The sequence below is a fragment of the Orbicella franksi genome, chromosome 8 (genome assembly GCF_964199315.1).
Source record: "Orbicella franksi chromosome 8, jaOrbFran1.1, whole genome shotgun sequence".
In the NCBI taxonomy this organism is placed as follows: domain Eukaryota; kingdom Metazoa; phylum Cnidaria; class Anthozoa; order Scleractinia; family Merulinidae; genus Orbicella; species Orbicella franksi.
Window position 1 is genome coordinate 23,277,044 of NC_138152.1, and position 23,500 is coordinate 23,300,543.

The window sequence follows — 23,500 nt, forward strand, 5'->3', positions numbered from 1 at the left end:
CAACGGGAAAATGGGCCTGTAGGGGTGATGGTGAGGGCAGTCAATGGAAAAGCCCATGAAATTCGTACTCGCTTTTTCCACAATTGTTTTAACATTGTTTAACATTTGTTATTATAAGCATAGTAATTTGCTAGTAGCAAGCCTTATCTAATGGACCCTACAAGTGTGCAATCAGCCCATTTGGTAGGACCACGCACTGAAATTTCAATCCATGTACGCGTTTGTGGCCGTTGTATAACAGTCGTTGGTTTCCTCCAGGTCGAGTAATTGGGCGCACAGTTCCATCTACGAAACCAAAACAATTGCTTAGTGGCGCCCCTTGGTTAAAAACAGGTTCCGCGTACTTTTCCAGCTCTAGTGGATTTAAAATGGTTCGGTTCCATCGCGTGATTCTGTGGCTATGATGTGCATAAATCCAGTCTGTTACGGTGTTGCATATCATGCAAAGTTCTGGTACTGGCCTTCCAAAAATAGGTATCATATCTGAGTATCGACAAGGAAAGTAATATCGCTTCAGAAGCATGCAAAGCCGTTCTGTTCCTTCGCAAACCGTTCCCTGGTCGCACACAAAGTACTGCGAAATTTGAAGAACATCTTCTACCAGAGGAATGTGACGCTTTTCCACCCTGAAGTTTGCCCTACACTCGGCTTCACTTTGGCTCTCTAAATTGAACGGCGGGTAGTTATAGTATGGAAAATCCAAGTTGTTTGAACTGTTTTCTCCGAAAAGCAAAGCATATTCTTCGATCGTAATTATATTAGAGGCATAGCTGGCCAGCAAAATTTGGCGAGTTTCCTTAAAAGTCGCCATTAATCGGTTTCTGTTAGTTCAGAAATAAACTAATTTTGCTACTCTTTTTATTCTGTCCGTGGGTAGCCGCATCGTTGAATCCCGCCATCTTAACTTATTTTTTCTGACCACGAACGAGGCGTCCTCGACACAGGCCCCACGCGGCTTGACGACGTCCGCGTTGTTGGATCTTAAAGTCTCTATTTGTCACTGTACCGCTATTCAACATTATTTCTGCTGCTGCTGAACAGTTCTGTCCAGCTCCGAGCTATTGCTTTGTTGAGTTATTTTGTAGGCTTATCGCTACACTGCGAGTTGTTTTATCCACGCTGTTAAGGTTGAAATAAACTTCTGTTGTATGGTTGGAAATTGGTTTGTTGTCGTATAGTGTTCAAATTGATTTCTGTCGCTGATCGCTAGGCTTCGAGTTGTTTTGGTTTTTGGATTCAAAATATTCAGTTTAGCTACCCTCCGAGCTGTTTTGCAGCTCGGCCAGAATTACTCCTGTCGCTGGTTTTTTTTTTTTTAATTGTGTCGCTTGAGTTGAAAAACAGTTTTTCTTTCGTAGCTACGTTTAGAAGTATTAGGATCGCTACAGAGTGAAACAGTATTTTATGTTATGATATAATATCGAACAATATGAGATTTCTCTACGTGCTGTTATACACATGAAAGCAAATAAATTCTTTCTTGTTGTGATCGCTGTTTTCTTGATTCAAATTCTCAGAGGACCAACTTTGATATTTCTTACACCTAGTTTTTTTATTTCAAAGAGGTTGTGGAATCTATTATTTCTCTTTAGGCATATCTACTGACAAAACGTATTTCCACGCAAACCGCCCTTTCAAAATTCCCTGATCAAAGGAGTGAAAGGTATTATGCGGACGACTGGGGAAAAACACTTCCTTCTCCATCTAAGAGTAAAAATAACTTAAGTGGAATCGACATATCCCAACCAACGCCCTCAATGTCCCTCTCTGTCCCCTCATTTTCTCTTGGTTATATATGCTGTTGATAAAAAAACTTATGCGACAAATTAAATAAAAGAATTAGTTTTGGCTGTATTATCCCCGATTTTTGTTTTGTTTTGATTTCTCTTGCTCATGCCATTTTTCCAGTAATCCGGTTTGCTATCAGAATCCTAAAGTCATTCCCTAAAACAACTGCAGGTTTGTACCAGATCTTCCAGTGGCTTCACGAAATAGTCTTTTCGACCAGCAGGCCCCTCGATTTCTATTCCAGAGAGAAAGCAAATCTCTTTTAGCTGCGCTACCTTAAATTTTGCTTTTAGCATACCACGCTTTCCAAGGCTACAGATGTCATGGCCATTGCATTCAACTCGATGCCGCCAGTCGACCGCTTCGTACACCGCTTTCTGCAGTTCCTGCAGCTGTGTTTCTGTTTCCCACGCTTAAAGGTCTTCCTCACTAATGGCTTTAGCTTCTTCAACAAGTAGTTCTCCAGGTGCTTTTTGCTGACGTTGCGTTGCTGCAAGTAGTGAGAAATGATTAGCTGTCTGCTTGGCTGTTCGCCATTCTTCTGCAGCAAAACAAAGCTCACCACTCTCGTCCCTTGCAACTCTCATTTCTTTAGCCACCTTTGCTGGATCTTCTTTGTTTCCTTCAGTAGCAATTAAATATACCTATTGGTAACATTCCCAAGTAACTGAATTACATTTGACTGCCTGCTGACCAAAAGTTTTTAGTTTCTCAAATGACTAATTTAATGATCTTTTTCTTAAAGTAAATTTACAATTCCACGGCTCCTCAGATATTTCTGAATAGTTGAGATCAATAGACCAATTTCGTTGTATTGAAATTCATCCTAAGACAATAGACCTCAACTCGAGGCTCCGGGTAAGTTTGGGGGGCTTATTCCCCAAAGCCTCGCGTTGAGATCTATTGTTTTAGGCTGAATTTTAATATATCGAAATTGGAGTACTGTACTGATTCTCTGAGATTAATCAAACAATCCGGAGAAACATTAGATGCCGTGATTCATAAACTCAAGTCCACGGCAGGTGAAAAGGAAGGAGAAAGTGACCTCTACATGTACTTGGGAATAGACTTATGAAAAGAGCGCAAGAGATGGAAGTCTGCGTCTTAACTAGAGCTAAATTCAGAGAGGTGTTAATCAGTAGAGACTATTCTGATCGGTATCGCAAAGGTTAGGTTTTTTTATCCCGCTAAATTCGGGAAGTAGGACGCATCTTTTTATTAACTCTGCAGATCACTACTTGATCTTTGAAGTATAATTTACCTGTTGTCACCCCTCTATTAAACGTTTCCAACAGAAACCTCTTTCTGACCCTTTCTAGGCAATAAGATATGTATTGCTTTATTATTCGTAAAGGCACCATCGTTCTAATCACATTCGGAATAGTGATTTTCTCCCCAGAATCTAGCTTTAGTTCTTCAGTGCCATAGGCAACGTCCCGTATAAAATTTGCACGAAGTGATTTGTTTTCACCCGATCAAGTCGTGTTCGTTTTACGGGTGCGGACACCACTGGTTGTCCTTCTCCTGCAGCACGGCGACGGGCTTGATCGATCTGCCATTTGCTAAGACCTGGAATCATGTCTCTGAGCTCCTTCTTTGAAAAATGTTTCGCAAACATTGACAGAATTTACAATCGAGTTTGTCGACTTTCAGCTTTGTGATACATCCCAGCAAAATCGACAGTTGGTCTGTAGTCACTTCTTCTTTTACAGCACGTGCTCTGCTGACAAGAGTTGTATCCAAAGAACGCCTCGGTGCTTCCAGTACTTTCTCTTCTTGATCTGCTGCAATAGTTGTTGACACCTCAGTGAGAACTTGTCCCACTTTCCGCAGGTAGTAGACCTTTGGGGTGCTTGATATGCCTTCCCAATTCGAATTTAGAGTTGAGGCTATCGGCCTAACTCTTCCATCTGATATATGTGCCAATGCTTCATTCAAGACTGCACGTTTCTCTTTCTAATGCTGTTCTTTATCTACTCAAAAGCCAATCTCTTCATCTTCTTCTTTAAGGTCAGTAACAGTAAGTGTGCATTCAAACTTGGAAGAAGCGGAATATGATGAATTAATGTTGCCTTAGTCAGTAGAGTTACACAACAAAGTCTAACTCAGTAGAGTTGAATCCATTGCATTCGTTTACTGGAAAGACTCTTTCTTCTTCAAAGTACTGCCTTCCTTTCCAGTGTTTTCTGCTTCATCCTAGATAGGTGTGACTTAATTAATGACAATATTCAATAGCACATATCGCGTTATTTGTTTTCCTTAGTTGACGAGTTCAATCTAAGTACCCGAAATTTTTCTAGATAATATCATACACATTAAGTTTCAATTTTAATTCGATCCCTTGATTAAAAACTGACAAATGTGCTTTTGCTAATATATAGTCGACTGTTGTGAAAATAAAGAATTCTGCACCTATTTCTCATCGTGGTGAAGAGCTAACGAGGTTTGGACACAAACTGGGGAATATTTCAGTCCTCTCCAATTGAAATATAATTGGAGAAAATGCAACCATTTTCGGGAAAACCTTTGCAACTACAAAGCATTTGTTTTTGGCTAAGCGTTGGGTGACAATGTAGAAATTTTATCTCTTTTTTTGTTCTCTGGCCAAGTAAAGAAAGACAAGGCGAACAAAAAACCATTAACAGGAAGTTTTACCTCTTTTCTACTCGTGGGAGGGCTGACCATTGATAGTAACCAAATTCCAGGACTTTTTTAGTAGGAAATAATACGATGCATTAAATTTTAGTCACGTGGCTTGACATCTAGCAATGTGTAAATAAACGATGTGTGTTGGCAGGCTGCTGTACCGGTAGCCATCCTACACAAACCTCTGTTTGGTAAGCAAATAAAGTGGGATTGGCAGCACTTTCTACCCCACCCCTGTTAAAGGCACAAATTTAATAACCAGTCACAAATGTAATAAAGGTCACAAGGGTAATAACAATTGGTCACAAATGTAATAAGGTTAAAAGTGTAATAAAAATTGGTCGCAAGTGTAATAACAATTGGTCACAAATAAAATAAAGGGCACAAGAATAATCACAGTTGGGCAGTAACGTAAAAAAATATCTTGGGGAAGAGAATTAAGAAAAGTCCGGAAATGTCGTGAAAACAGTTCGTCTTGAGTTTAGCGAGTTAAAAATGCAAGCTGCTTTCACCAGAAAAAAACAAGCAATTTTCTCGCCAATATGACCGGAAATTCACGCCAAGTTATACTACCTCGCGAGATGGTATTACTTATAATCGTAAACAAAGAACTTGAAATCAACGTTTTGAAATACCAATGAGAGATTATGTTTGGTAGATCTATCTTCAATAACTTTTCTAAAACACCTGCACTTGTTCCTTTGACTCTTGTTCCACGAGGAGCCGCAGACGCTAAAATTTTTGCGCGGCACATCAAAGAAATTTTTAGTTTAAAGACAAATTCCTAAAATATTTTGCCTGGTGATCTGAGCTGAAGGTGTTAAAGCACCGGGGATCCCTAAACCACATCCCGATAGAGATGACACGCAGATCTTTCATTGAATTAATTACGGGCATGAGAAAACAGATTACGTTGTGAAACATAATTATACAAATGCAGGCGGTGTTGGACATGGTGCACGTGACAGTATTCGACCAATCATATGTCGTCTCAGCCGGAGCAATGGCGGACACATTTTTCGTTGCGAACGGAGAGTAGGTTGTCGCTTCTCTACCGATTTCTGCACTCATCATGAGAATCAAACGAACCTTTTCTAGGAACTGCTAGTGTAATATCTAGACCAGTTATTTGCCAAGCCTCAAGTGCAGGTAAGCCATTTTTGCATCAGAACTAGTCAATGGAAATCATGCTATGTTGAAAACGTTTGTTTAGCACGCGCGCTTGACATGGATATTCTTTTTGTCGTTTGCGGTGTAAGAGGGATCAGTATTGTAAATTATTTTTGCCTGAAAATTTAGTTCGAGAGTTGAAGTTAGGGCATTTTCCTTGATTTGTCAGATGTTCGCGGCATTTCGCGGGAGTGATTGTGTGATTTCTACCCTTGTTTTAAGAGTATAATTTTGTGGCTCGGCTTGTTCCCTTTACATCTTTATGTTTTCTTGTTGTTATTGTTTTGTTTTGTTTTTTTTTGTAGTGCGTATGTCATCCGTCTGTTTGGCCTATGTTGAAGACTTTTGAATCCTGCTTTGGTTGATAGTCCATTAAAGATATCATCTCATTCACAGTGAATTTTCACTATCATGATCACTGCCTGTCTTGAATTTATATCTCCAACAGAAAGTTACTACTCTTGGATCGGATGTTATTGTTCAGTCATCTATGGCTGATTGGTTTTGATCTAGCACTTCTTTACGCTTGTTTTCCTTTGAATGTTGGTAGTAGTGGGAGACTATACATGACCAAATAATAAGTGTTTCACGTGTGTAGTTACGGATAATTGTCAACCCACCTAGAGCAGACCCAGCCAATGTGTTTGAAGCAAATGCTGAATTACCAGCTGGTATTTTAAAAAACTATGGGCTTGGAATTAACTTTGCTATATTTCCCAAGAACTAAATTTATCCACTTACACTGTAGTGATCAAACAAGGAAAGCTACAGCATGCTGCTGTTTAGGATATCAAATTTAGAATGGAATAGATCAAAACAAAATACATAATGACATAGTGCAAGTGACTACTTAGAAAGCTGCATGGCAATTCCAAGTTTTAAGACTTACTGCAAGTGTTCAATCTAGTGTATCTGCTTGTATTTTAAAATGTTGTTACAGTTTAGTTATCTCAGTCAAAACATCTCACTATAGATGATCTAAGATACAGCTACATGCTAGATTATTCTGAATTCAGTTGGTCACAGTCATTACGAGTCGACCTGCTGTGGAGACTGTTTTTGGCAACATTTTTAACAGCCAATGTAGGAAATGTTAATATCAGTACATGATCACTGTGTTGTTGACCACAGGACTTGCAGTAAATAATAAATCTTTAACTGACAGATATTTTAAATGACCTACATAGCACGGTTCTGGGTAAAGAGCTCCCTTTAGTTTACACAAGTTACATTGAACCTTAAACTTCAGCAGAGGTGTGATATGAGGACATGCAATGAAGGCATGCAGGTCAGGACCATGAGTTATTCATTCATTGCTAATTGACTGTGTCTATCATTCACAATCTTGCACTTTACTAAGTTAGAAGTGAACTTAATGCTGGCCGCTGTTTCCAAATATGGTTTTTGTGCTATTTTGCTGGTTTTTTGTTGTGTTTGTCAGTACTTTTCAAATATTCAGTTTAAAAAGCATACTTTGAAATTGAATTATTATTTGCAAGTAATGTAGGTCAATTTTTTCTCACATCGCCCATCTGCAATTTTAGTTGCAGTCACTTTAAATAGCATGAGGTATATTATTGGTCCAAAGCATTCATTTCATGTAACTTAACCAAGCCTTCTTTCCATTGAGCCCGATTTCCCTTTTACATGGCCTCACATGTGCTGAGAACCCAGGAATGGACACTTGGAGCAGATAAAAGTTACATCCAACACGTATGCACTAGGTGAAGAGAAATCTCAAACTCTCATCAGTTTGAACATTGATATTGCCAGTGGCAATGTCTGAGGCAAAGTTATTTGTAGACCTTTTACTTTAAACACATTCAAGGAAGTTGAGCAAGACCAAAATCGTGTTATCCCGTTGTCTACAAAATAGATCCACACAGTACATATTTAATCTTGGATTTGTAAGTTGAACAAGAATTTGCTGGAAGTGTGACCTGGTACAGGGGATGAATACAATTATTTTTTACCACTTACTTTAAAACAAAACATACCCTACTTTTCCCATTAAGCTTCTAGTTTTTTAATTCCATTTATTGCAAATTATTTTTCTTATTTTGAAAGAGCCATAGCTCATTAGCAAGCTGTTTATGATTCCTTTTGGCTACTTAGGAAATACAGCGGGCGAAACTCGATTAATCAAGCTTTACACAAATTTTCAAGGACAAAACATTGCTTTGATTTTGAATTATTCAGCCCTTTTCTTCGTGGATTTTACTTCTCAGCAATCTTATCGTCGAACGAAAACATAATATCTGTCAACAACCATGTTGTTGGCCAGCGATACACTGATACACTTCACACACAAGTCGAGATATCTAAGAAGGAAAGTGCCGAAGGTAGGTTCAATTCCGGCAAGTTAAGATCGAATTCGAAGAGGTCAGAAACGGAAATAATTTATCTTTCAACCGTAGAGATTCGATGAACACAGCACTGAAAATGGTGGCTTTGTAAATCGAGCAGAAGTCATCTACAGCTATTATTTGGCCTGCGGAACATTTAATGTGGATGTCATTCCAGATTTCTTTCAGGTTCGGATGGGAGCGTACCTCCTATAAAGTCATATTTCCACATCACCATCAGCACGTGGAGATATTTGCTGTTGAGCTATCAGATGAAAATGAGCTCCGGGTAAAATTTCTCCCGGCATACTTTGCGAGTCGTGTCCAACACCGCCTGATACAAATGCGTGTATTTCAGAGGTACGTTCTTTTCTTGGATGACCACCTTTTCCCTGTGTCCGGCGCTAGCGAGAGCACATTTCTCACATCGCGTTGGGAGTAAGGTTGTGAATAATAATTTTCTTGACTAATTTTTCCACGAGACTCTGATTTTTTTCTCAGACTACGATAATTCCCGGCAACCTGTGGTGCCTGGATAAACGAAAATAACGGAATAGACACAAACATTGATTTCATGCCTTCCATTTTCGAAGGCAAGTTGAAGCATTCTTCTCATGCGGAAATACCATCGCTTAAAACAAAATGTGTGGCTATCAAGGATTATAAATGTGATATGACTTGTTCTTAATTACAAAATTTCGCCCAAATAAATACCTGTAATATGCCAATATTACTGTAATATGCACTGTAATATACCAGTAATGTGCAATTAATGGCACAAAAAACGGACAATAATTTTTATGCTCTGGCTATTTTTACAATATAGAAAATAAAGAGTACATCAAAAGGGAGCATCTCTACCCAAGAGGGATGTTTACAAAATTAAGATCACAGTGTGACTGTTAAATTGTTACTCTCAGGTATATTCTACCCACGATGTATATGATGGTGCGAGGGTTAGATTGTTACTCTCAGGTATATTCTACCCACGATGTATATGATGGTATGAGGGTTAGATTGTTACTCTCAGGTATATTCTACCCACGATGTATATGATGGTATGAGGGTTAGATTGTTACTCTCAGGTATATTCTACCCACGATGTATATGATGGTATGAGGGTTAGATTGTTACTCTCAGGTATATTCTACCCACGATGTATATGATGGTGTGAGGGTTAGATTGTTACTCTCAGGTATATTCTACCCACGATGTATATGATGGTATGAGGGTTAGATTGTTACTCTCAGGTATATTCTACCCACGATGTATATGATGGTATGAGGGTTAGATTGTTACTCTCAGGTATATTCTACCCACGATGTATATGATGGTATGAGGGTTAGATTGTTACTCTCAGGTATATTCTACCCACGATGTATATGATGGTATGAGGGTTAGATTGTTACTCTCAGGTATATTCTACCCACGATGTATATGATGGTGTGAGGGTTAGATTGTTACTCTCAGGTATATTCTACCCACGATGTATATGATGGTGTGAGGGTTAGATTGTTACTCTCAGGTATATTCTACCCACGATGTATATGATGGTATGAGCGTTAGATTGTTACTCTCAGGTATATTCTACCCACGATGTATATGATGGTGCGAGGGTTAGATTGTTACTCTCAGGTATATTCTACCCACGATGTATATGATGGTATGAGCGTTAGATTGTTACTCTCAGGTATATTCTACCCACGATGTATATGATGGTATGAGGGTTAGATTGTTACTCTCAGGTATATTCTACCCACGATGTATATGATGGTATGAGGGTTAGATTGTTACTCTCAGGTATATTCTACCCACGATGTATATGATGGTGTGAGGGTTAGATTGTTACTCTCAGGTATATTCTACCCACGATGTATATGATGGTATGAGGGTTAGATTGTTACTCTCAGGTATATTCTACCCACGATGTATATGATGGTATGAGGGTTAGATTGTTACTCTCAGGTATATTCTACCCACGATGTATATGATGGTATGAGGGTTAGATTGTTACTCTCAGGTATATTCTACCCACGATGTATATGATGGTATGAGGGTTAGATTGTTACTCTCAGGTATATTCTACCCACGATGTATATGATGGTGTGAGGGTTAGATTGTTACTCTCAGGTATATTCTACCCACGATGTATATGATGGTGTGAGGGTTAGATTGTTACTCTCAGGTATATTCTACCCACGATGTATATGATGGTATGAGCGTTAGATTGTTACTCTCAGGTATATTCTACCCACGATGTATATGATGGTGCGAGGGTTAGATTGTTACTCTCAGGTATATTCTACCCACGATGTATATGATGGTATGAGGGTTAAATTGTTACTCTCAGGTATATTCTACCCACGATGTATATGATGGTATGAGGGTTAGATTGTTACTCTCAGGTATATTCTACCCACGATGTATATGATGGTATGAGGGTTAGATTGTTACTCTCAGGTATATTCTACCCACGATGTATATGATGGTATGAGGGTTAGATTGTTACTCTCAGGTATATTCTACCCACGATGTATATGATGGTATGAGGGTTAGATTGTTACTCTCAGGTATATTCTACCTACGACATATATGATGGCGTGACTCTTAGATAATTTCTAACTCTCAGGTATATTCTACCCACGATGTATATGATGGTATAAGGGTTAGATTGTTACTCTCAGGTATATTCTACCTACGACATATATGATGGCGTGACTCTTAGATAATTTCTAACTCTCAGGTATATTCTACCCACGTTGTTACAGAGTTAATATGATGGCGTGACAATTAGATAATTTGAAACTCTCAGGTATATTCTACCCACGTTGTTACAAAGTTAATAGGACGCCGTGACTGTTATATTGTAGCTCTAAGGTATATTCTACCCACGTTGTTACAAAGTTAATATGATGACGTGAGTGTTAGATTGTAACTCTCAGGTATATTCTACCCACGTTGCTACAAGGTTTTAAATATGACCTCGTGACTGTTAGATTGTAACTCTCAGGTATGTTACAAAGTTAATGCGACGGCGTGACTGTACCCACGATGTTACAACGTTAATATGATGGCGTGACTATTAGATTGTAACTCTCACGAATATTCTACCCACGATCATTACAAAGTTAAGATGATGGCGTAACTATTAGATTGTTACACTCATGTTTTTTTTCTGGCCACAATGGCTACCTGGATATGGGATTTTTGATACCAAGAAGGCTCTTCACTTCACTGATCTTCTTCTTGACTTTATTCGCATAACTCGAACTTGCGCCATTTCGTCAGAGGACAGTAATCGCGTAGGAAGGAATCGTCTCCCAAGGAACTTTGCTCGCATATTTTGCTACGATTCATCACCTTTCCATAGCCCAAGGGCTGAGCAACCAAACAGTCGCATTTTCGGTGCAATATATTTGTACCCGACCAGGTTCATGTTAACAGTGTTTCAATTATTACCCTCAGTTCGAAAAGACGATGCTTGTGGATCTCCTTCGGATTCATCAGACATTATCTTTGTAATTTCGAAATGTTGAGCAGCTACCTCTTGTCACCTCAGTCAAGTCGACATTTGCTGTACACTTGAAACAGAATGACGCCTGCACTGCGCGGAACACTCGATCGAAATGCCGCGCCAAAAAGTGGCGCGCTTGCCACTTGATAGTTAACTTATCGGTGGCTAATGTTAAACCTATCTACAAAGGTAATTGTCCAAAACAGTAATATGATCTGCGGTTAATCCATCCCGACTTGACGAAGGTATACACTAAACATACTTGTTTGCCTGTTTTCAAGTGGCAAGAAGGACTATTTAGGGAAATTGACAGAATAACTGCGTTTCTTGATACAATTATTGTTTGCCATTCGCATTGACGTAATTACAATAATCGTGGTTTTGAGGCTTTGGTGTTTTTCGCACCTAAGGTGTTTTATTCATCCGGGCGGTTTCCTACTATCCCTTGACCAATCTGTTATTGATAACTAGGTTGTGTTTTCACTAGAACAATTTTGGCTAGATAAAGTCGGAAAAGTCCGGAAATGCAGTGAAAACAGTTTGTCTTGAGTTTAGCGAGTTAAAAATGCAAGCTGTTTTCACCAGAAAAACAAGCAATTTTCTCGCCAATATGACCGGAAATTCACGCCAAGTTATACTACCGCGCGAGATGGTATAACTTGTCCTGGCGAGTGCCGCAGCCAATCACATTCTGCATAGTGACAGACGCCTGCCAAAGAATCTGGCAATAGTATTTACCAGACGCTCTATCGCAGTTCAGTGTCCGAAACTGAACTTTTAAAACAGTAGACGAGTTCGACAGTCCTTCTCATTTATTTCGGTTTACCATTCCAACGGTCCCATTAGCTTCTCCAGTTCGTCGACGAGTACCCTACCTATGACACGGTGTCGCCGTTCAGAACGAGTTCCTGCATTACAACATTTCGTCGCATCTTCCTCATTTCTGGGGACATTAACTGCATCGTCTGGAAGAAATGCCTTCTCCCTCGCATAAATATAGCTAGAAAAGCATTTCCTCTCTCAGCCATTTTTGAAAGTTGCGCGCTTTCGTAATTTGAATCTTCTGGGTTAAATTTCAATTGAAAACAGATGTCACGTTTAACTAGTAAATGTTGGTCTGTAAACAAACGCCTAGAAAGAATGTTCAGCTAGTTAATCCGCCTAGTGAAAACGTAGCCTTAATCAAAAAATAAATCCAATTAACTTCGGGACAGAAACTTCACTGCTTGCGGCTCCTATAAATTAAATGACCGGCGTGGTAATCCTGATAAGCATTATTTGTTTTTCAGACCAATAAGTTTAAAGCAAAATTCGCACTTAGCACGGACAGAACTAAAGACCATGTCTCGAGTAAATAATTTTGATTTTTAGACGGGAAGGTAAAGAGGTGCAAAGGTTTAGTTTCACTGACTGCTAGCCGGTCTATCATCCTCTTCTCAGAAGACTTATGCCTCTCGCTACAATGGAATGTGAAAGTTAAGACTTGCTCGGTCGAGCTTGTTTGAAAGGATGGACGACCATGGATCTGTTTGTATATCTTGTCATCATAAATAAAGTAGTTGTCCAACGTTGACATACAGGATGATGAGGTGCTGCTATTCTTGGATGTGGTATCACTATTTACAGCTTTTCCTGTAGATAAAGCCTGTGATTACATAAACAATAAACTACTCAAGGACGACCCACTTTCTTCAGTCACGAGCCTGGACAACAATGAAATCACCTCACTGTTGAACTTTGTCTTATCCAACAACTAATTATTTATCATGACAAGATATACAAACAGATCCATGGTTTCGCGATGGGCAGCCCTGTCAGCCCTGTGGTGGCGAACTTGTGCACGGAGGCGATCGAAGAAGTGGCCATGAACACGTCTGAAGTACAGCTTAAAGTATGGAAACGCTGTGTAGATGACATCTTTGGTATTATCAAAAGGAATGCTGTCAACTTCTTTCATACTACACTTAATTCCATCGACCCACACATCGCATTCACTATTGAAGAGGAATCTGAGCAACAGATCGCTTTCTTAAATACTTTGGTTTCCCACAAGGATAGCACGATCACTATCGGTGTTTAGTAGAATTCTACTAGTACACTAATGCAAATGCTGTAATCTGATTGGCTAAGCCATTGAACACTATCAGGCATTAGTGTGCAATGGCTGATGGTCGTCTAGGAGATGGCGGCGTTTTTTCGTTTTTCCAAAGTTTTGGAGGAAACTTCTGATCCAGATGGATAATTAAATTCGTGAGAAGTCTAAATGAAAAACACTTACGGTTTATTGACTTTAAAAAAGGTGAAATTATTGAAAAAACTGATGCGCACGCGCACACAACTTCAATTTTAAATGACAATTCAATCCGAGCGATCTTTTTTTCTGGCGCAAAGTTTAATAATACGTCAAGAAATAACTGGAAACCGTTATTTGAAGTAAATTATAGTAAGAATTATACCTCATCAGCTATCACCTCATAGAAATCGAGAGCGAATAATCTAATTGTTAAATATCGCAAAGCAACCCACACGGACAGATATTGAGACTTTCCTTCTCACAGTGACAAACGCCACAAGATTAGCACAGCTGAGACCCTCTTACATCGAGTAATTAAACTCCCTGATACATCGCAAGGGAAAAATACCTAAATCAACCACGTCACTGATGCTCTACGAGCCAACAACTATCCCTCTTATGTTATTTCCAACATCTTAAAGCAGAAATTTTCCAAACCGCCCACACAACTAAAGAAATGGTTTGCACGTTTTTTTTTTTTTTTTTTAAATTGGCTGCGCGTTAAGGGAACCCTAACAGTTTTGCCGTCCTTCCCTTCATCAGTGGTGTCACGCAACCACTAAAAAGAATTATTCGAAGGCGAGACATTCAAGTTGTAAATAAGCCCTTCAAGTCTTTACAACGAGAGTTTCCTTCTTCTAAATTCAGACCATCTATTAAACATCAACCGAACGTGATTTATAAGATACCCTGCGCCGATTGTGATTGGTGATATGTAGGCAAAACTGGCCGGTGTGTTGAAACTCGTAAGAAAGAAAATATCAGGAATGTCAAAACATGTACTAATGGTCAAACATTGCGAAACATGCATCGTCATTCGACCATTGCATAGATTTTGATAACTCTAGTGTCGTCGACAAAGGCTCTTTTCGCATTAGAAAAACTCTGGAGGCTTGGCACACCTCTGCCACGAAGCATGCTGGCAACAATTCTAAGCCGATTCCAAACCAAAATAGTATTCTTTTTTAAACTATAGTCACCTAATTTACACATTTTTACTTTTCTCTTGTTCTTCTTCTTATTTTTATCTCGCCTTTTCTTGTATATATTTATCATTCTGCATTCCATTTTTATCCGTCGAAGGCTGTAGATGGACAGCCGAAAGGTCATGTTCTTTTTAAAGATTTTTAGCCAGCGAACATTTTTATCGTAATTTTGATTTCGTTAAAGTTGTTTCAAAAACGCTCGACCGAGCAAGAGTCTTAACTTTCACATTCCATTGTGGCGAGAAGAATGAGTCTTCTGAGAAGAGGATGATAGACCGGCTAGAAGTCAGTGAAACTAAACCTTTGCACCTCTTTACCCGTGACCCGCGCTGATTAGACAGTCCCGATATCAACGGTCCACCGCAAGCAGCGTGAACTTTTACCATTATTATTTCCTAAATTTCTAGTTTTAGTTTGTTTAAGTATTTAATTATTCTTTCAATTCATTTTTAAATTTTATTTCATTTTTAATTTTTCTTTGCATATTTACTATTGTTTTTTTACTATTTTTAACACGCCGCACTCCGCACTCCGCGTTTTTGGAACAGCCTTCAGATAACGCCTTGTCATAAAAATACACCGGTCATCACTTTTTTGAAATTAAAGTGCATCATGTAGTCTAGCGTCTTTAAATGTTTTTGTTCTTGAGAAGCAAACACATAAATCGATAATTTCTTGATGTTTCTTTGAAGTGCGTAGAAAGAAAGTAATGAGATTAACAAATCATCTGCAGTTCCTGTAAAAAATCATGAAGATAATTCAAAAAAGAAACAAAATAAGTTGAGGGAAAATGTTCAACAATAAGCTGGCGAAATTTCAGTCCATCGGTTGAGGGACTGCAAATTTAAAAATTAAAAGGTGGGCCTATCTTCGCTAAATTTTTGATCGGAATAAAAGCGAAAGGTTTTGTTTGTTTGTTTTTTGGTGGCGTCATCCTTGTAAAGCATTCTAACGCCTTAACGTCAATGTTAATTCATACCAGAAAGGGATCACCTTGCTCTAACAATAGGTGATTGGCAGGTAACGTGCGACAGGACGAGCTCATGGCGGCAATTGTCTTTTCAGTTTACCTCATCTTCCGATCGTGGTTGGTAAATTCAAAATTATTGCTCCATGTCTAAAAACACCATCAAATCTCGTGTTACTAAACATAGTTTTCTTTCGCGTCACTAATTTTCATGGAGATGCTGGTTTATGCGAGTGAAATATGCCGAAAGTAAAGACAAAGTCTTGAGCACATTCCTAAAAACGGAACCACAGGCGAGAGCTCTGAGAGAAAGACAGTACAGCGAAGTCACTTTTAAGTTAAACAGCGTAATTTCATTAGTTAAGAAAAAGTTTCACTAAAGCCAGTTATGTATTTCATTGACGCTTACTGAACAATTAAATGGTATTATTATATTTGTGATCATTCTTTGTTACAGTTGTGATCTTTACTACATTTGTGAGCAATTGTTATTAGACTTGTGATCTTTGTTACATTTGAGGCCGATTGTTAATACTCTTGTGACCTTTGTTACATTTGGGGTCGATTGTTATTACTCTTGTGACCTTTGTTATGTTTGTGACTAGTTATTACATTTGTGCCTTCAACAGGGCTTGAGTAGAAATTGCTCCTAATCCGTCTGTAATTGCTTACCAAACAGAGGTTTGCATAGGGTGGCTACCCTTACAGCAGCCTGCCATTACATTTTTGCCTTCAACACCCCGCCTCGTCCCGCCCTTAGAGGCCAACGAACATTGTGGCGAAACCAGATTACTAGCGGTCTCCGCTTTGATACCTTAATAAATATGATATAGAAGACGGATAGGAAGAGCTGCCGGACCTTTAAGAACGCTAATGAGAATTAAAAAAAAAAAAGGAAAAAACATCACGTTTACGTAGAACCTGCGACGCCCAACTCTTTAACTCTATTGGCATCTTCACAAAATTGTTTCGGGGTCGAATAAATAAAGCAGTACTGTCAGAGTTTATATATCATCCAAGGGAACAGTGTTCCACTTTTAACCCAAAACATTCACCTTAAAGATTGTCCTCACATTTTGAGGTTACATCCTCCACTTTTTATCTGCTTGGATGACCTTTTCGACCAGTGTTACACAGGCTGAAACAATATTAGATTTACTAGTTTTAAAATACGCAAAAAAATGTTGATTTCAATTAAAGGAAATGTTACATTGTAACAAAACAACGCATCTGTTATTGGGTGAGATTTCCGAACTAATAAGAAACTACACGTAAAGTGAAAATATCTTAATGTAACATATAAAAAGTAAATTAACTACCAAAAATAGGTCAATTGGGAGGAAATAATTTGAATATTGCCTCATTTTACTTACCGGATTCTATTGGAACGGAAGCTTGAAACTCCTGATATATTTCTTCCGACACCTGTTTGTTTACCCGACGAGGATTTTTTTAATTTTTTCGCTTCACCACTGTAAGATGGGTGACAACACTGGACTTGAACTTCTGGTTATGTGTTGTTAATTCGTATCTGTGCTTTGGACATACGGTAATCCTTTCCCTGTCTTCCTCTGATAGTGAATGCAATCCGGCGCGATGAGAATAAAATCAGCCTTGTTAATCTGTGTCCCGAAGCCTTGACTTCGACTGACACCCAGATTAGTTAAATAATCTGTTAAATGCTTTCTGCATAGTTTTAGAGGAATAACATAAAGCTCATTTGGCGCGTATGGTGTTGGACCGCACACACTATCAACAGCAGAAAATGAGCAGCTCATTTTGCGTTTTACATTACGTTCAGGAGGAAGGGGGTGACTCTATTGTTTTCCGGTATTGATTCGTGACCGACTCGTCGCAGCCATTGTGACGTCACATAGCAACGAGTGAGCGCTTGGAGTGACCTATTCAGATTACGCCATTGAAGAAGGACGACAGAGGTTAACAAAGACAAAAAAACAGGCCTAATATCGCTTTTGTTCGCTAACTAAGTGTAGGTGTCTACAGTTTGTTGTTGCTTTTTGTCTGTGTGCATAATCTGTTTTAGCTTTATGCGCGCGTAGTCATGTATTCTTCTTGATATTTGTTGCGGGTAAGTGGCGAGACCGCCATCTTGAAAACTGGACAAGAAAAATCAACGTAAAACGTTCGCGTTTTCTCTCTTAAAAGTCCTACCAATAGTCTTGTTAATAGGAGGTTTTATGCATTTATAATATGGGTTTAATCTGCGTGTCTCCCTGTGTCGATTGAACCGGCCGTTTCTCTCATCAATCCATTTGAGTGTTGTTTATTTCTTGATTTCCACTAAAATTTCCCTGCGATATGATCGGTTTATATCTGTTTTGGAGCACCTCTGTTAGTAGCTATCAGGCCTTTGAATTCAATTCTTGGTGTTTCGACTTTATTGGCCTTTTGTGTTGTAATTGTGTCCGCTGTACGGTGGAATTTGTGGGCTGTAATCGTAGAGCAGTTTTCTTTTCTTTTCTTTTTTTGTTTTTTTTTTTTGTTCTTCTTTTTGTGTTGGCTTTTGTTGGGAAGGTTTGTTGGCCTTGTTTTCCTATCTATTTTTTTCCTTCTCGGAACAGATAATGTCCACGAAAAAGATAGAAATATGCCATTTTTTGGCACCAAATGAAGGCTACTTTTCATAAAACCTGCATTACCAAATAAAACATTGATTGATTGAATCCGTTTTCCCTCAGACACTGGAAGTCCATAAGCTTCATTCTCCTTGAGTGTGCTTAGCAGCTAAAAATCATCATCATCATCATCATTATCGTCGAATATTAACCCAGGATAACCCTTCAGTACAAAGTACTGTTATCAACAGGGTCCTGCTACACTCTCATTCTGACCATATCTGGCCATACAAACCCTGCCTGTTCCATTTTTAGTGGTTTTATTTGTAGTTAGTGTTATAGCAGTCAGGGCTGAAAACCTTGATATTGGCCTTAGAGAATTCCCCCTATTTTGCTTTGTTTTGTGTCTTCATTGGTCGATGTTCAGTTATCCTTGTATAAAAATGGTTGAATTTCACCACCTTAGCTTTCTCTTCACTATGGCATTAAAGTGAAAAGGTTGGTTCGAAAAGTCACATTCTTTTTTTCCTTCCCACTAAAGTGTAACTATCTTAAATTTGAGATCTCCAATTATTAAGAGTCACTGACCGGAAATATCGAGAATGGCAGGCCATGTTCGAAAACTCTAAAATCCTTAAACTTTGTCTGAAGAACGCTTTTAGGCAGCTACTTTCGAAAATATTATTCCGATTTTCTTACAATTTAAAGTATTCGAGAAATTCGCAAAAAACGAAAATACAGCTTTTTGCCTCATTAAATATGCAAAAAATACCCAGAAAATTGACGAAGTTCTCGGTATTCGCAGTGAGACAATTTACAAAACTAGAACACGGGGTAAACTTAGCATAAGAGTTTTACCTTTCTTCTATCTAGCAATAGCAAGTTTTAAATTTTTCAAGCATTTTGAAGGGTTTCGTCGACCGTCGAAGAATTACCTTTTCAAGCCCCTATGAAAACGGCAAAATTTGCGTAGTTTTACGGGCTTAAAACGCATCTTGGTATGTCCGATATGGAACTTAAACAAGTACTGTGCAAAAGAGTGTCGTTTCTACTATAATAATATGGAAAAACATTTCTGGGCAATTAGGGGTCACACAGGTAAAATGCAAAAGTTTGCGACAGTCTCTTCTCAAATTTGCATAATGCGGTATGTTCGAAGAACTCTATTGTTGAGCACTCTATTCTGTTTATGTTCCATTTGTGGGCCATGCTTTGTGGGAAATATACAAAACGAGAGTTGATCCATGTTGTTATTACAATATCGTTTCATTATTTCACGCAAGGTACATAAAACTATAGAAAAAGCCCAAAATATAAGTTCAACACGCCACATGTACTACGTGACTGTCGTCACGTAATATATATTTTCAGTTAGCTCCAATTAATTGGAATTCCTAGATTATTGAGGTTTAGACACTTGCTTATAATAGAGACATATAGGGTTTTGTCTTTCCCGACTACACACACTCGATTAGTCTGCAAATATTCGAAAAGAGACTAGTCTTTTAAGGTATTTTTTAACCATATATGTCTCGATTTTGATCTTGATGGAAAACGAATTTAATAAAAGCACTAAATGAAACGAAGAGGTTTTGTTAACGTGATCCAGCTAGACCAAGGAAACAGGTTTTCTCGAAAAATAGCGTTAGACTGTTTGAAAACTATGCTGCGATCTGACCTCGGTTGGAATTCGGCCTAGTCCTATTTCTTCATGTGTACCTCATACTAAAACAAAATAAAATGTCATCGTAGCAAAAGGTGGGGGGCGCTTAATTCGGCACGTGAATGGCAAGAGCACGCTGTTCGAAGCCAAGTCGCGCTGCTGCCGTGCGGAACGGCATTAGGCCTGCCGTGCTACAAGTAGTCGCGCCGACTTCAATTTAGCCTGCCGAACTGAATGCATGCATGGTTTCAAACGTAGTGCTACTTCCGCGCTTGAGTCGAAGTTCTCGGTGTTCGCATTGAAACCAATTTACAAGACTAGAATACCGGATAAACTAAGCATATATGAAAGCTTTACATTACATTAAATTTTAAGGGGTTCCGTCGACTGTCGAAGAATTCAAGCTCCTATGGCAACGGCAAAAATTGCGTAATTTTACGGGCTTAAAACGCGTCTTAGTTTTCCCAACATCGAGTCGAAATAAATACTTTGACGGAACTTTTGGTCTTCTTCAATCAGTATTTGAAAAAAAAAAAAAAACAATCTGGGCAGTAAGAACGCGCGCCAGCAAACACAAACGTCTTCGAGGCTAGGTGAACTTATTTGCCTAATTGACGAAAATTGAAAAGTCTCTTTATAAAATGACTACTCGATATATTTCTAACGATGTTTTTTTTTTTTTTGTCGTTGTTGGTGTCTTCAATTACTTAGCCTTCATAGTCTCCACATGATAAAGAAAGAGGGAAAATCGATGGTTAAACTGACAACCGTTTACATAACGCATTATCCCCTCTCATATTTTGGCTCAATCCCCTAAACGGTACCGCAAAACCTCTCGCGGTGGACCTTTTGAGGATTAATCCCTAAAATGTACGACAAGCACCCCCGTTATTTTTATATGGGTCTTTCCCCCTTCCCCGGGGGGGAGGGGGTATGACTAAAGGTTGCATGCCGTGCAGCGCGACTTGGGTTCGGCGTGCTCTTACCATGTCGAACTGAATTCATAGTCAGCCTGCTGCATTAGCTGCCGTTGCTAATATTTGTAGCATTTGAAATGGCCTTAAGCAAAGCAAGGGTCTTCCGATCTTCTGCGCACCTGATTAAATTCGACGTTTGGAATCACCGCTGTTCTCTTGTCATTACCACTGCCGGGACAAATTTATTTGAGGTCGGCACGACAGAAGCACGACGTTTGGGCTAAGCCGAATTCCAACAGAGGTCAGCTCGCGGGATAGTTTTCAAACAGTCTTACTCTATTTTTCAAGAAAGCTTGCTTTCTTGGTCTAGCTGGATCACGTTAATAAAACCTCTTCGTTTCGTTTAGTGCATCTAATTAATTCGTTTTCCATCAAGATCAAAATCAAGACACATGCTAAAATTTACTTTAAAAGACTAGTCTCCTTTCGAATATTTGCAGGCTAATCGGGTGTATATAAACGGGAAAGACAAACCCTGATATGTTTCTATTATAAGCAAGTGTCTAAACCTCAATAATCTAGTGAGTAATCCCAATTGGAGCTAACAGAAAATATAATATATAGATTTAGGCCAGCCTAAAAGCGGAGCTCCTCAGTTATTTTTCGGAATGTTGTTACTAATGAAAATAATCCAACATGTATGAGGTAAATTGCGAATGATTTAATAGTTTCAGCCGGAACTAGTATTACATCAGCAGATCGAGGTGTAAGATGGTGTGATTATGAAATATAGAGCCACGATTTCAAGGATTTCTGGGAAGCTACCAAAAATCTTGATCACATAACAGAACTGTCTTCTGTGCTTTTTGGTGGCATTTCTTGTTCTTTCCTACCTTATTCAGAAAGACAAGGCATTGTTATTAATCATTATATTCTTCCTTAGTTAACATGGGGACTCCCACACAAAAGAAGTTTACACATTTTTTTTGTTGTGGGGACTGATTGAAATGCAGTGGTTACAATATACTCAGTCCCTGAATCTCTACCAAATGAAATCTCACAAAAATACCAAAACAGTATACATATGTGAAAAGTTGGAAAGTTTTGTTTTCTAACTTGTCCCCAAAGATACATTTAGCCATCTTCACTATTGTACGGAGTCTCCTCCTGCTGGAAGGGTTTGCAATAAGCAAAATCACCCTCGCATGAATGGTAATTACGATATTTTTTTTTTTTGCTGATCATTTCATAGGCTTTTAATAATAATTTTATTATTCAATTTCAATGTGATTTGTTCTTTTTCTCGACTGGCATTGTGGACTACAAGAGCTGCTATTGGGTTCCATTGATTAATTTTGCTATGATTAAATTATACCAAGAACTATCAGTAAGCTAGGAGGAAGTTATATTATGTACATGTATTTTGTCTGCACTACACAACCAAATGCACTCAAAGGTTATGAGGCATAGGTACATTTGTCAGAAGAGCCCAGCATATCCAAGATATGTTTTGATTGACACATCACTTAAGATAATTTACAGCAAAATGGATAAAAAATACATCAATATCCTACATGCACCAAAGCCAGACATGGGGTTATAAGGTAATCGTTTAAACAACAGATTGAAATAATTTATAAATTAGAGAACACTATTTCTACAACAGAATGGAACAAACTAACCTTATCGGACATTGCGAATGGCAAGGCTGTCTGTAGAATGTCACAAATTTCTCAACCCTTTCTTTCTACAAAAATGCTAATCCTGCAACTTTGCTTAAGACCCAGTTCTCCATTTCGTGTTGGCAAAATATCAATTTATGCCATGTCCAATGCAGATTATCACAAAATTGATTTAAAAGCTCAATAAATATCATTTTAAAGCCAAAAAGCCAATTATTTAAATAAACCATGAGTAAATTATCTCTAAGAAAAACTGATTAAATTAACAGGCACTTAAAAATAATTAGTTAATATGTGTTTCTTAATAATGTAATGCAGTGTATCTGTCACAATGTTGCAGCTATGATATTACTACAAACAGGATGGGTTGCAGAACTGAACCTCCAAGTCAGTTTATTCAATGAACTTGGTGCAGAATTTATAATCCCATCAAGTTGTCTGTAAATACAGAGAAACCAAACAAAGCATTACAATCATAAGTAATGAATTACTGAACTCTTTTACATGTACTGTATGAACAGTGTATGTTCCATTAACATTGGGGATCTCTCAGAAGCTGCATCCATGATAAATTAATTTGTTCCCAGATGCATTTGTTTATAGAACTTTTCACAAATTAATATCTCTGTCATAACAGTGACCTCTGTATTCTCCAACAATTAGCACACAAGAAAAATATACTATACACAATAAAAATCAATGCCTATAAGCAATCATAAGGACCTTAAATTTATATTACCTCAGAAATATCTCACCAGGCCATGGTTGCTTTAAAAATCTTTGATGTTTTAATACTGGCTCCCCATCTGTAACCTGTTCATATATTGACTGACAGGAACAGGCATGTAATTCCTTTCTTTGATATACAGTGTACTTCATTGTTAGCTGTTTACTGAGTGTCAGTAGTGAATCAAATGCTAGGGGTTGGTACTCCAACTTTCACTGTGGCAGGC

At 38.5% G+C, this 23,500-nt stretch overlaps 1 protein-coding gene and 1 long non-coding RNA gene across 2 annotated transcripts in view; both read right to left on the reverse strand.

The window, feature by feature from the left end:
* LOC145495452 (uncharacterized) overlaps positions 1-1,546 on the reverse strand; it is a 1,697-nt gene extending 151 nt beyond the window's left edge. The window contains exon 1 of the mRNA XM_081475074.1: positions 1-1,546. This exon is cut by the window's left edge and continues 151 nt beyond it. Within this exon, the coding sequence (XP_081331200.1) occupies positions 158-811 (654 nt within the window). The 5' untranslated portion in view covers positions 812-1,546 and the 3' untranslated portion in view covers positions 1-157.
* The window catches only part of LOC145495464 (uncharacterized), a 337,143-nt gene that overhangs the window by 307,425 nt on the left and 6,218 nt on the right, over positions 1-23,500 (reverse strand). The window lies entirely within an intron of this gene.